The sequence below is a fragment of the Loxodonta africana genome, chromosome 11 (assembly GCF_030014295.1).
Source record: "Loxodonta africana isolate mLoxAfr1 chromosome 11, mLoxAfr1.hap2, whole genome shotgun sequence".
Lineage (NCBI taxonomy): Eukaryota > Metazoa > Chordata > Mammalia > Proboscidea > Elephantidae > Loxodonta > Loxodonta africana.
The window spans coordinates 16,683,515-16,697,298 of NC_087352.1; the positions used below are offsets into that span (position 1 = coordinate 16,683,515).

General features: G+C 50.8%; 1 protein-coding gene across 3 annotated transcripts in view; it reads left to right on the plus strand.

The window, feature by feature from the left end:
- Window positions 1-13,784, plus strand: part of GYS1 (glycogen synthase 1) — a 24,404-nt gene continuing 10,620 nt past the window's right edge. Inside the window, exons 1-10 of one of the 3 annotated variants that reach the window (XM_003406819.4) lie at window positions 177-582; window positions 2,164-2,345; window positions 4,486-4,677; window positions 6,810-6,995; window positions 7,458-7,602; window positions 8,899-9,016; window positions 9,316-9,436; window positions 10,080-10,186; window positions 12,006-12,065; window positions 12,156-12,234. In XM_003406819.4, the coding sequence (XP_003406867.1) occupies window positions 465-582; window positions 2,164-2,345; window positions 4,486-4,677; window positions 6,810-6,995; window positions 7,458-7,602; window positions 8,899-9,016; window positions 9,316-9,436; window positions 10,080-10,186; window positions 12,006-12,065; window positions 12,156-12,234 (1,308 nt within the window). In that variant the 5' untranslated portion in view covers window positions 177-464. Of the gene's footprint in view, window positions 583-2,163; window positions 2,346-4,485; window positions 4,678-6,809; window positions 6,996-7,457; window positions 7,603-8,898; window positions 9,017-9,315; window positions 9,437-10,079; window positions 10,187-12,005; window positions 12,066-12,155; window positions 12,235-13,784 lie in introns of all 3 variants that reach the window. The other 2 variants (XM_010586515.3, XM_023543257.2) reach the window with 2 other exon arrangements.

A 13,784-nucleotide genomic window follows, 5' to 3' on the forward strand; every position in this document is an offset into this window, starting at 1 on the left:
CCCTCCCTCCTTCCTTCCCCCACTTTGGGACCTCCAGCTTCAGACTGACAGACTTGTGGGCCAATCGCTTCTGTTAAGCTCAGCAATAAGCCCCGCCCCCTAAGGCTCGACTGCTAAGGTCTTGGAGGCACAGAGAGAGACCGACTCTGTCCACCAATGAGGAGACGCCAGAGCCCCGCCCCCGGGCACGGGCCAATAGAGTTGGCCGGGAAGCTGGCACCGCCTCCTGGAGGCCGCAAGGTTTCACTGCAGGAGAACACTAGGCTCAGTGACGCTGCGGCCGCCGCTAGCCTAGGTCGGAACGCTGCGGAGCGTGGGGGTGCGGTCCTGCAATAGGAAGCCTAGAGTATTGCAAGCTTCCCGTTGGGCACCAGCTACCCGGTCCCGCGCCACACCCAGTGCATTTCCCGGACACCCCCGGGGCCCCCACCTGTGGACCCCGGAGTCCCCTTCCCGCGCCGGCCATGCCGCTAAGCCGCAGTTTGTCCGTGTCCTCACTGCCAGGACTGGAGGATTGGGAGGATGAATTCGACCTGGAGAACACGGTGCTCTTCGAGGTGGCCTGGGAGGTGGCCAACAAGGGTGAGCACACCAGGCTCCCGGGCCCCGGGCTGGAAGGGCAGTCGGGGATGGGGGCCCGGAGCTCTGCGTTCTAGGGGGACGGAGTTAGGTGACGTGACTCTCGGGTCCTGGGCAAGAAGCCTATGACTCCTGTGTCCTTGGGGAGGCTGGGGTAGTCTCCTGGGCCCTGGAGGAAAAGATGGGTCGGCTATTAAGATGAAAGGGGGCTGGAGACTCAGGTCTTGGGTCCTAGGAGGAAGAGGCTAAAATAGATTTCTAGGTCCTGAAGTTTGGCTTCTGAGAGACCTGAACAGGGAGGGGCTGGGGAAAGGGACTTCGAGTGCAAACCTGGGAAATGTGTAGGGTTTCAGACCCATGGTCCAAGGGGAAGGGACTAAGCAATGTAACTCCGGACTTGGGAAAGATGCATGAATTTTGGTGAGTGAATCTGGGAACTGGCCACTTGAGAGTAGGATGGGAGGGTGTTAGAGACCCAAATTTTTAGGTCCTAGGATGGGAGAGCGTTGGCGGCCTGGAATCTTGAGTTCTGAAGGAGCCCAGGGCCTGTGCTATGGGTTCCTGGGAGTAGGGAAGCCTGTGGCCTTGGACACATGCGTACTGCAATAAGGGAAGGTTGGGAAGTCCTAAGTTGGTTAGGGGCTGGGCCCTAGGATGGGAGTGGCTGGGAGCCTGGATTTCTGTGTCCTGGGTTTCCAAGGGCCTGAGGTTCTGGGTTTGGAGAAGGCTGAGGCTGGAATCCTAGGAGCTCGGTTATCTGGCTCCTCAGAAGGAATGAAGGGGCTGGGGGGTTGCTTTGCTGGGTCTTGGGGGGAGAAACGGATGGGGTCTCCCACCATGGGAGGGGGCCTGCGAACCCAGTCATGGTTCCCAGGGCCTGGGTTCCAGGAGGTCCCTGGGTCTGGGGTGGGGTAATGAGAGGAGCAGGGTCCCAGATGCCTGGGTCCCCAGTTTGGGAGAGACTGGGGGACAGGTCGTCAGGGCACCTAGGGGGACAGGGAATGACGATTCAGGCTTCTCTTGGGCAACCGTGGGGATCTGAATGGGGCCATGAAGAGGGAATCTCAGTCTCCCCTGTGTCAGGGAGCATGACTGAGAATTTAAACGCAGTTCCGGTAAACTGGGAACCCGGGAAAACCTAAGCCCTGAGAATCTTCAGCTTCTTGCATCCTCGGCACCCCGAGTCTTAATTCCTCAAGATGCAGGAGGCTGGGTCCCCAGCTCCTTCCTTTGTCTTATCCAGATGCCTGGGTCCCGAGCCCTCTCCTCCTTCAGATCCAGGAGCCCAGCCCTTAGCCCCCACCTCCCTCAGACCCAGGAGTCAAGGCCCTCAGCCACCTCTTCCCTGAGACCCAGGAGTCTATCCCCAGCCACCTCCTCCCTCAGACCCTGGAGTCCTGGCCCCTGCCCCCTGGCCCCTTCCTCCTCTGACTTGGGAATCTGGCGTCCTAGCCCCCTCTTCACCCTGCCCCAGGGACCTAGGTCCCCAGTGCCAGTGCCCTCTCAGCCCCGTACCCCACCCCAGGTCCCAGACCTCCAGACCTTGGTTGGTTGGGGCCTGTCCTCATGATCTTGGGCCTACAGTGGGTGGCATCTACACGGTGCTGCAGACGAAGGCCAAGGTGACAGGGGATGAGTGGGGTGACAACTACTACCTCGTGGGACCATACACGGAGCAGGGAGTGAGGACCCAGGTAGAACTGCTTGAGCCCCCCACCCTGGGCCTGAAGAGGACCCTGGACTCCATGAACAGCAAAGGCTGCAAGGTGGGACATGGTCTGGCTGAGGGTAGGTGGGTGGTCCCCCAGTCAGGGTGGGTGCAGCAGGTGGAGAAGGGGCAGGACATAGATAGCCCCAGGAAGGGAGGGAGGGATGGTGAGAGACACGGGATGACCCAGTACTCTCCCAGGCAGACATGGAGGAGGGAAGGTTGATAGACACTCAGGTAGATGCAGGACCCCAGAAGGGCATGGGTGGAGCCCAAGATCTAAGACATTGGTAGATGGACAGATGAACTGCGGGTTCAAGTCAGACAGAGAGATGGGTCCAAGAGGCAGGGATGTCAGACTCAGAGAAACAGGCAGATGGACAGCCATACAGAACATGAGTCGAACAGGTGTGCAAGACCCCAGGTTCCAGAGCCTGAAGTTTAAGTTCAGCTTCTTCACTTCCTGGCTGTGTGAACTTGGCTAATTGACATGCCAATAGCATACACCTTATAGGCTTGTTGGGAGGATGAAATCGTTAATCATTATAAAGTCTTTAGCAGAGTACCTGGCACCAAGTTCGTGGATGTGTGAGCTATTATCATCGTGGTCATTATTACCATCAGCAGCATCATTACTGTAAACAGCTGAGCTTGGAGGGTGAAATGGACAGGCAGACAGAAGGAGAAAGAAGGGTGGACTGAGTGTGGCGATGGTGGCCTCAAGGGCTCAAGTGGCAGGTAGATAGATGTTTTCAGAAAGAAAGTCAGATCTAGAAGGAGGGCAGAAGAGGAAGTTGCAACAGAGAGAGGAGACGTAGACAGACAGGCCCAGGGGAGAGAGTCTGGGGTGGACAGAGAGGTAATCTAGGGGTTAAAGAGAGGAGGAGAGAGGCCCATAGCCCCAGGATGGGCACTGAAGGTTGAGCACAGAAAGAGAGTGCCAGAAGAGGGCCTGAGACAGGAGGGTGAAGGCATAGACCAGAATCAGGGTCGAGGAAGGACAAATACTGCAGTTCATTCATTCAGAGCCTCTGGTTTGGGGTGGGGTCTGGAGTCCAGTCAGCCCGGACAAGTGTCCCTAGGGGACCCCAGGGCAGCCTAGTCCCTCCCCCAGGGCAGCTGCTCCCTACGTGCTGGGGGCCTAAGAATAGCCCCCCCAGCAAAGGGCAGACAACAGCTGGGAGGGGGAGGGGCCTCAGGCTCAGGCTCCCCTACCAGGAAAAAGCTAGGTGGCGGAGGAGTGTGACTGCTTGGCAGCTGGAGAGAACTGTGGCCACAGGCCCAGAGCCAACGGCACAGTCTCAGGAGGAAAGCAGCAGACTGGAGACATGTGGCAGGGGCAGAAATGAGACAGCAAGGTTTAGAAACATGGCAGTGGGTAGGAAAATGCAGGCCTGGGACATGGAAACAGGGCAGGCAGTGTTAGAAATGTGGCCACAGAGTGAAAAATGGGCTTATGGGCAGGGAAAAGAGGCAGCAGGTGACAAATACATGGCAAAAGGGACAGAGACAAGGCTGCAGGGCGGAAGAAATGCAGTGGCAAGAACAGTAAAGTGGAAGAAACGTCCAGTAGAAGGAACCAGTGGCAGGAAGAATACACAATGGAAGAAAGCAATGTAGTGGTAAAAAAACTATGTAGTGGTAGGTGAGAGAAATGCGCCAACAAGCACAAAAACGAGGCAGCAGGTAGCAGAAATTATTAAAAACCAGTTGCCACTGAGTCAGTTTGCATGCATGGTGACCCCATGTGTGTCAGAGTAGAAGTGTGCTCCATAGAGTTTTCAGTGGCTGATTTTTCAGAAGTAGATTGGCAGGCCTTTCTTCTGAGGCAGCCGAGCACATTAGCCTTTACACCACCCAGGGACTCTAGGAGAAATCATTAGCATGTTGGGAAAACAAGACAGTGGAGGCACAGAAACAGGAGGCAGGAAATACATGATTGTAAGTAGAGAAAGAAGACAGCAGATGAGAGAAGGGTAGAGTTATAGAAACAAAACAAGATGGGGTAGAATGTTGCAACTGAGATGGAAAAAGATTCTGGTGGGAAAAAACTAGCAGCAAATAGAGAAATAAGGCAGCTGGTGAGAAATAGAGAAACAGAGCAGCATATACAGACACCAGCCTGCCGATAGGAGCCTGAAGATGCTGGTCACAGAGACGTGTATCAGAAGCTTGAACCTCTCTGTGTGTCTCCCCAGGTGTATTTTGGGCGCTGGCTGATCGAGGGAGGCCCCCTGGTGGTGCTCCTGGACGTGGGGGCCTCAGCCTGGGCCCTGGAGCGCTGGAAGGGGGAGCTCTGGGACACCTGCAACATCGGGGTGCCATGGTATGACCGTGAGGCCAATGATGCTGTCCTCTTTGGCTTCCTCACCACCTGGTTCCTGGGTGAGGTAGGCCCCACTGCCCAGCCCAGAAACTAAACTCCCATCAGTCCTTGGGCCGGAGGGTGGCTGGGTGGGCTTCCCCAGGGCATTCTGGGAGCTGTAGGTCTTTTAATCCTAGGATTAGCTTTGACCTTTGGGGACATGGACATCCAGAGGCCCAGTCTCTTCTTTCCTCAGAGACTGAAATTCCCAGCCCCAGCTTCATTCATGCTGGTCTTCCAATTATATGAATTCTGAGCTATTAGCGCTTAGAGAGGGTTTGCCGCAGGGAATTCTGGGGATTGAAGCTCTCTAGTGTGATACCAACCAACTGGAAGAAATCCATATTCGTGCCCATCCCAAAGAAAGATGTTCCAACAGAATGCAGAAATTATTGAACAATATCGTTAATATCACATGCAAGTAAAATTTTGCTGAAGATCATTCAAAAATGGTTGCAGCAGTACATCAGCAGGGAACTGCCAGAAATTCATGCTGGATTTGGAAGAGGATATGGAACAAGGGATATCACTGCTGGTGTCAGGTGGATCTTGGCTGAAAGAAGAGAATACCAGAAAGATGTTTACCTGTGTTTTTTTGACTATGCCAACAAATTATGGATAACATTGTAAAGAATGAGAATTCCGGAACACTTAATTGTACTCATGCAGAACCTGTACACAGACCAAGAGGCAGTTGTTCAAACAAAACAAGGAGATACTGTGTGGATTAAAATCAGGAAAGGTGTATGTGAGGGTTGTACAATTTTACCATATTTATTCAATCTGTATGCTTCACAAATAATCTGAGAAGCTGGACTATGTGAAGAAGAATTCGGCATCAGGAATGGAGGAAGACTCATTAACAACCTGCGTTATACAGATGACAACCTTGCTTGCTGAAAGTGTAGAAGACTTGAAGCACTTACTGATGAAGATCAAAGACCACACCCTTCAGTATGGATTATACCTCAACATAAAACAAAAATCCTCACAACCAGACCAATAAGCAACATCGTGATAAACAGAGAAAAGACTGAAGTTGTCAAGGATTTCATTTTATTTGGCTCCACAATCAACACCCGTGGAAGCAGCAGTCAAGAAATCAAACAACATATTGCATTGGGCAAATCTGCAAAAGACCTCTTTAAAGCGTTGAAAAGCAAAGATGTCACTTTGAGGGCTAAGGTGCACCAGACCCAACTCATGATATTTTCAGTCACCTCATATGGATGTAAAAGCTAGACAGTAAATCAGGAAGAGTGAAGAAGAAATGATGCCTTTGAATTATGGTATCGGTAAAGAGTATCGAATATACCATGGACTGCCAGAAAAACAAACCTGTCTTAGAAGTACAGCCAGAACACTCCTTAGAAGCAAGAATGGGAAGATATCATCTCAGTACTTTGAACATGTTATCAGGAGGGATCAGTCCCTGAGAAGGACATTATGTTTGTAAAGTAGAGGGTCAGAGAAAAAGAGGAAGACCCTCAATGAGACAAATTGACACAGTGGCTGCAGCAGTGGGTTCAAACATAGCAACAATTGTGAGGATGGTGCAGGACCGGGCAGTGTTTTGTTCTGTTGTACATAGGGTTGCTATGAGTCGGAACTGACTCAGTACCTAATAACAACAACAACAAGTGTGATACCGACTGAACATAAGCTCTCAGATGGGACCTTGGATGTTTGGGACCCCTCTGCCAGCTTCTCTGAGAACAATAAATTAGGGTTCTCGCTTCATTCTAGGTTTTAAAAGGCTCGAAACTTCATTTCCCATGCTCTGGGACAGTTAATGAACTGGTTGCTTATAGGGCATTCTGGGAGTTGCAGTCCTTTTGCCAGTGTTGCGTATAGAAGGATGATCTTGATTGAGATAAAGGATATCACAGAATTGTGTCCAGGACTTGGGGACACTAAAACTTCAGTCTTTTCAATTTGAACCTACCAGGACTTAGAAGGCCTTGGCCAAAGAAACGCCAGCTTCCGTCAGCCTCTGGAACTGCCTCGTCTAATGGGGATCTCTGCAGTGGGCAGCCTCCCACTCTACCGCTTGTGGCAATGGATTTACCTCTCTCCCACTTCCCTGTCCACCTGAGGATTGCCAGTTCTCTTGATGACACACACGGAGACACAGTGCCCTTGTCTGTGTTTCCACAGTTCCTGGCCCAGAGCGAGGAGAAGCCACATGTGGTTGCGCACTTTCACGAGTGGTTGGCGGGTGTAGGGCTTTGCCTGTGCCGAGCCCGGCGGCTGCCCGTGGCTACCATCTTCACCACCCATGCCACGCTGCTGGGACGTTACCTGTGTGCCGGTGCTGTGGACTTCTACAACAACCTGGAGAATGTGAGCTGGGAGTGTAGCAGATGGGGGAGGTGATGCGTGAGTATTCCAGGACAGCCCAAAGCTCTGGGAAGCCGAAGGGGACCAAGCGCGCTTTTCTCCTGGGACCCAGGAATCCAGGCCCTCAGCCCCATCCTCCCTCAGACCCAGGAGTCCAGGCCCCCAGCCCTGTCCTCCCTCAAACCCAGGAGTCCAGGCCCCCACCTCTCTTTCCTCAGACCTAGCAGTACAAGTCCCCAGCCCCATCCTCCCTCAGACCCAGGAGTCCAGTCCCCCAGTCCCATCCTCCTTCAGAGCCAGGAGTCCAGGCCTCCAGCTCCCTCCTCCCTTAGACCTAGCAGTACAAGTCCTCAGCCCCAGGAATCTAGCCGCCAGCCCCAACCTCCCCTAGGACTGTGGACTCTGGACCTCCAGTCTTCTCTTCCTCAGTCCTCCTAACCTAACTGGCCTCCTCTTCCCACTCAGTTCAACGTGGACAAGGAAGCAGGTGAGAGGCAGATTTATCACCGCTACTGCATGGAGCGGGCAGCTGCCCACTGTGCTCACGTCTTCACTACTGTGTCCCAGATCACTGCCATCGAGGCACAGCACCTACTCAAGAGGAAACCAGGTAGAGGCTGGGCTGGGGTCCCTAGACATGAATGAGGTGGGACACTGTCTCTGCCAAGGCTGTTGTCTGGTGCCGTTGAGTCAGCTCCAACTCATAGCAGCCTTTTGTATAACAGCAAAATGTTGCCTGGTCCTGTGCCATCCTCACAATCCTTGCTATGTTTGAGCCCATTGTTGGGGCCTCTATGTCAGTCCATCTCATTGAGGGTCTCCCTCTTTTTTGCTGTCTACTTTACCAAGCATGATGTCCTCATCCAGCGATTGGTCCCTCCTGATGATGTGTCCAAAGTAAGCGAGATGAAGTCTTGTCATTCTCGCTTCTAAGGACTATTCTGCCTGTATTTTTTCTCTGAGTCTGATTTGCTTATTCTTCTAGCAGTTCATGGTATATTCAGTATTCTTTGCCAACACCATAATTCAGATGTGTCAGTTCTTCTTTGATCTTTTTTCACTGTCCAACTTGTGCATGCATTAAAGCAATTGAAAGTACCATGGCTTGGGTCAGGCTAGCATCAAGGCTAATACCAGTATTTTTACTGTAAGGAGTAAAACTACAACTCCCAGAAGGCCCTGGGATGGTGACCTGTATAGGAGGCTGCCTGGCTGTATACCATAGAGGCTAATGGGTAGTGTAGTTTCTTTGATTTTAATTTCGGAAATGATGAAATTCTGTAATTGGCTACTGTAGATATTGGTCTCCTGAAAAGAAATTGAGATCCAGTTGTCTTGGTGTTTGAGAAGAAGGTTGGGACCAGGCATTCTTCCCAAGCCATGGCACCCATTCTCAATGGGCGTAAGGTGGCAACTGCAATTCCCAAAAGGCCCTTATTTCCTGGAACTTTGCCCTAAAAGTTGATGGGAAGTGTAGTTTTTCACTGATATCCTATAATTTCTATGAAGATAAGAAATGGCTGGGTCCCTGAAACAGGCTTGAAGGTGGACAGTATATCCTGGGAGAAGCATGGCTTTGGGGATGTTTGATCATCCCCAGCTCAGGATGAGATAGAGGAAACAAAGAACTAAAACTCCCAGAAGCCCCAGTGTGGATTGGTTCCCTGTCTGGGTAGCCATTTGCAGGGGCTGATGGGTGTTGAAGTTTAGCTTGTGAACACAGTATTGAGCAAGAGGGCATTTGGATAACAGGGTAGCTGGGTCACAAAGGCACCTCACAGAAGAGCTGTTAAAACAAGTTGCAAGAGGAGGTGTTTTTTTCTTTTTTCATTTATTTGTTCAACCACATTGATCTGAATGAATAAACGAAGGAGTGAAATGTGGGACCTTCTTCCCCAAATCCCAGATATTGTGACCCCCAATGGACTGAATGTGAAGAAATTCTCTGCCATGCATGAGTTCCAGAACCTTCATGCCCAGAGCAAGGCTCGAATCCAGGAGTTTGTGCGGGGCCATTTTTATGGGTACGTAGGCCAGATTCCTAGGTCCTAAGAAAGGAGGGAGCTGGGAGCCCAGATTCCTGGGTCTGTGGGAGGAGGGGACTGGGAGCTCAGCCTCCTGAGTTCTTGAATGACAGATTAATGGGTTGACTATTTAAAGGAACCTCCACCTTAAGAGAAAAGAACAATTCCCAGGAGACCCCATGATACCTCCACATTGTCTAAGATGTTCTTTGCCCCAGTAACTTCTGGAATCTGTACTTTTAAGGCCAGGGATGGGGGGTGAGGATCTTGGACCTAACTCTGCCTTGCATCTTCTCTAGGCATCTGGACTTCAACTTGGACAAGACCTTGTACTTCTTTATTGCTGGCCGCTACGAATTCTCCAACAAGGGGGCTGACGTCTTCCTGGAGGCCTTGGCCAGGCTCAACTATCTGCTCAGAGTAAGACCTGGACTGTGAAGGGGCAAAGGGAGGATAAGTGAATTATTACATTACTAGGGGGCAGAGTGCCAGAAAGAGGGTGTAATATAGTGTCGTGAATTATCTAAATATATGAGGGATAAGAATCAGGATTAGCCCAAAGCTGGTTCCTGTGAAGTGGTGGTCAACCATGCTTCCACTCTCCAATTTCACCATCTTACACCAGCTGTTCCCTCATGGCACTCTCTACTTCTCTTCTGAGTTCTGCATGGTCATTGCAACAAATTGTTGAATGCTGCAGAGAAGCAGAGAGTGCCGTGGTGGCACAGAGGCTGGTGTCAGACACAATGGAGAAGTGGGGAGGTGGAAATATACTTGACCTCTGCCTCATAGGAACCAGCATTGTGCTGATTCTGGTTCTTAGCCCTCATGAATTTAGACAGCTTCTTGCACTAGATTACAGAGGGGAATTCAGAGACCCAGAATTGAGTGTAGGGAAGCTCAATGGGGCAGGTGGCAAAAGACCCAGAAGCAAGATCAGAGTCCCAGTGTGGACAGTAACTCTGTTCCATAATTCTTGATGGGAAGGGGCACAGTAGAAGAAAGAGTGGGTGGGGTCCGCCTCTTCCATGTGATGCTGACCTCTCCCTTCCCTCTGCCCCAGGTGAATGGCAGTGAACAGACAGTGGTCGCCTTCTTCATCATGCCGGCTCGGACCAATAATTTCAATGTGGAAACCCTCAAGGGCCAAGCCGTCCGCAAGCAGCTTTGGTCAGTAGCCCTCAGTCCAGGATCACGACCTGTCTTCCTCTCAGCTGTGTGGTTTGGGTCCAGTGTTGCTCCTGGAGTCTCGATTTGGTCATCCTTAACGTGATAAATCTGCCCGACTGATTCCTGGTGAAGTCACTTGCTTACGACACTTCCATGGGGGTGGCAAAGAGAGGAGATCAGTAAAAAATCACAGGTAGGGCAAGAGTGACAGCTGAACAAGGTCTCTGATATCAAACTGGTGAGAGTCCACTCAGGTCGTTGACCCTCACTGGCTGTATAACTTTAGCCAAACTACTGCCCCTCTCTGAGCATCAGTTTTCCCATCTATAAACTCCATTCATTCATTTACCATCTGAAATTCGTTGTGCAAGACAGTGGAGGTTCAATGGTAGAATTCTCACCTTCCATGCAGGAGACCCAGGTTCAGTTCCCGGCCAGTGCTCCTCATGCGTGGCCACCACCTGTCTGTCAGTGGAGGCTTGTGTGTTGCTATGATGCTGAATAGGTTTCAGTGGAGCTTCTAAACTAAGATGAACTTGAAAGAAAGTTCTGGTCATCTACTTCTGGAAATCGGCCAACAGAAACTCTATACCTCACAACGGTCTGATTTGCAGCCGATCGTGGGGATGGTGCAGAGCCAGGCAGTGTTACGTTCCATCGTGCATGGGGTTGGCATGAGTCAGGGGCGGACTTGACAGCTTCTAACAACGATAACATTCACCGAGCACCTCCTGTGTGCCAGGCACAATTCGAGGCCCTAGGACTCCAGCTGGGAACAAGCAAGATAAAATCCCTGCTCTCATGGAGCTCATGTGCTTCTCAGGGAAGGCAGACCCTAAACAAAATAAGTCAGTTTTATAGAGAGTGCTCCAGCAAAAAAAATAACACAGGAGTGAAATATGAAACACGGTTTTCAAGAGAGGTCACACTGAGAAAGTGCCATTGGGCAGAGACCTAAAGGAAATGAGGAGTGAACCTTATACATATGTGTTGCCGTTGTGTGTTACTGAGTTGATTCTAACTCATAGCGACCCCATGTGACAGAGTAGAACTGCCCCCAGAAGGTTTCCTAGGCTGTGATCTTTACAGGAGCAGATCAGCCGGTGTGTCTCCTGCGGAGCTACTGGATGGGTTTGAACTGCTGACCTTTCTGTTAGCAGCCAAGTGCTTAACTGTTGCACCACCAGGTTACATAGGTGGGGAACAGCATTTCAGGCCAAGGAAACAGCAAATCCAGAGGCCCTGAGGCAGCATTGCCTGTTTGAGAAATAGCAAGGAGACCAGCGTGGCTAAAGCAGAGTGCCCGAGTGAGAGAAGAGTAGAAAATCAGGTCAGAGCCACAGGAGGGTTGTAGGCAGAAAGTGACAGTAGGCACCTAAGATGGCCTATCTGCCTGCCTTCCTCACATCCATAAATATTCCTCTCTCAGAACCTTCTTTGCCTTTATTATAAAACAGGGCTTAGCATCACATCTTCCTGCACTAGTACAGGTCCTAAGAATAGCTGACATTTCTGGATGGCTCATGGTGTGCCGGGCACTGTGCACTTTTTATCATGACCTCATGGCATCTTCACCACAAATCTCTGAGGTCAGTTCTAATTTTGTCTGCATCTTACTGACAAGTCACTGAAGTCAGAGAGGGACAGCCACTGCCCTGAGCCACACAGCTGATGCCAGGTATGAGAGACCTGACCCTTCCAGGGCCTGTTCCCTGAGTCCCTGTCCTACAGACCAGGACTTCGCTGCTCAGGCCTCAGTTTCCCCTAGAAGTAAGTGGCAGGTGGTATTGATGTGATGTTGTTACTCTGTTCCTTCCAGGGACACAGCCAACACAGTGAAAGAGAAATTCGGGAGGAAGCTTTATGAGTCCTTGCTGGTGTGAGTACCCTGCCCTCAGCCCTGCACCTTCTCAGGTCCTGACCTCTCTCATCACCCCATCCTAAGATACATCCGCCACCCACCCTGCAGGGGGAGTCTCCCAGATATGAACAAAATGCTGGACAAGGAGGACTTCACAATGATGAAGAGAGCCATCTTTGCCACGCAGGTATGGTTTGGACCCTTTAGCAGAGAGACAGCAATTCCCAGCAGCCCCAGAGGCAGCCTGCCATGCTAGCTTTGCCCTCAGAGGCTACTGGGAGTTCTGCTTTATTGGGTGGCTATGATTGGATTGTCAATACTGATGCCCACAGAAAGGTGTGAGCTGACTTTTGTAGACCTTCCAATTCCCAGAAGCCCTTAGGGAAGCCTGCTTTCCTGTGGCTTATTTGGCCACAGAGGCCGTTAGGGGTTTTTGGTTTCTTTGGATTCCCTGGGGTCAATGGACAAAGGGTGAAAGGAACTTTTAGGAAGTCAGGACAGCCACAAAAGGAGAACTACAGGTGTCTTTGGGCCTTGCTCTCTACTAGCTTCACTTTTGCCCTCAGAGACTTCTCGGTGTTGTAGTTTTGTTGAGCCTCTTTTGGGTTGGAGCTATGGGTCAGCTAAAATACCCGGTGTTCTCTGGAGAAAAGAACGTTGAAAACTCCCAGCAGCCCCTGGGCTTTCTTATTCCACTGGCTGTCAAAGCCCCCATATACCTCTAAGGGTTGTAGTTTCTTTAAACTCCTAGGTTAATGGAATTAAGTGGATGGCAAACTTTAGAGAGAAAATCCAGCTGCCCCGGTGACTTTCTGTGATAGTGCCGCATTCTTTACCCCAGAGGCTTCTGGAAGTTAGAGTTCTTTTAGCCCCTACAGTCAAGGGACTTTGGTTCCTGTGGTCAGGGTTGGTGAGCCAGGTCCCAGAGAACGGAAACCTAGATGCCCAACTTACAAAAAATAAGGTGTGAATAGTTAATGCACTTGGCTGCTAACTGAAGGTTGGAGAGTCAAATCCACCCAGAGGTACCTCGAAAGAAAGGCCTGGCAGTCTCCTTCCAAAAAATCAGCCACAGAAAACCTTACGGGACACAGTTCTACTCTGACATACAGGGGTTGCCATGAGCCGAAGTTGACTCGATAGCAGCTGGATATATTTTCCAGTAGTCCTAAGGTAGCCTACCTCACTGTGAATGCTTTTACCATGGGGCTGCTGGGAGTTGTAGTTTCTTTGGACCCCAGGGTCAATAGACTGGAAGATGACTAAAAAATCAAGAACCAAACCCACTGCCTTTGAGTTGACTGTGACTCATGGTGACCCCACGGTGCTGCTGGGTGGATTCAAATTGCCAACCTTTCGAATAGAGCAAACAGTTTGTGCCACCTAGGGACCTTGGAAGGTGTACAGAACCTTTAATAAGAGAAATGACAGGACAGTTGTAAAGAACTATATGGTTCCCAGCAGCCCCTGGGATTTCCTGTCACACTAGCTCTGTCTTGCTCCAGAGACTCTTGGGAATTGTAGTTTGGGCCTCTGTTAGGGTAGGGAGAATTACAGGACTGAGACTATAGGGAACTTGAAGATGAAGAGACCTACGGTTATCCTGGAAACCCTGGTAGTGTAGTGGTTAACAGCTACAGCTGCTAACCATAAAGATCAGCAGTTCTGAATCTACCAGGCACACCAAAAACTCTGTGGGGCAGTTTTACTCTGTCCTATAGGGTCACTATGAGTTGG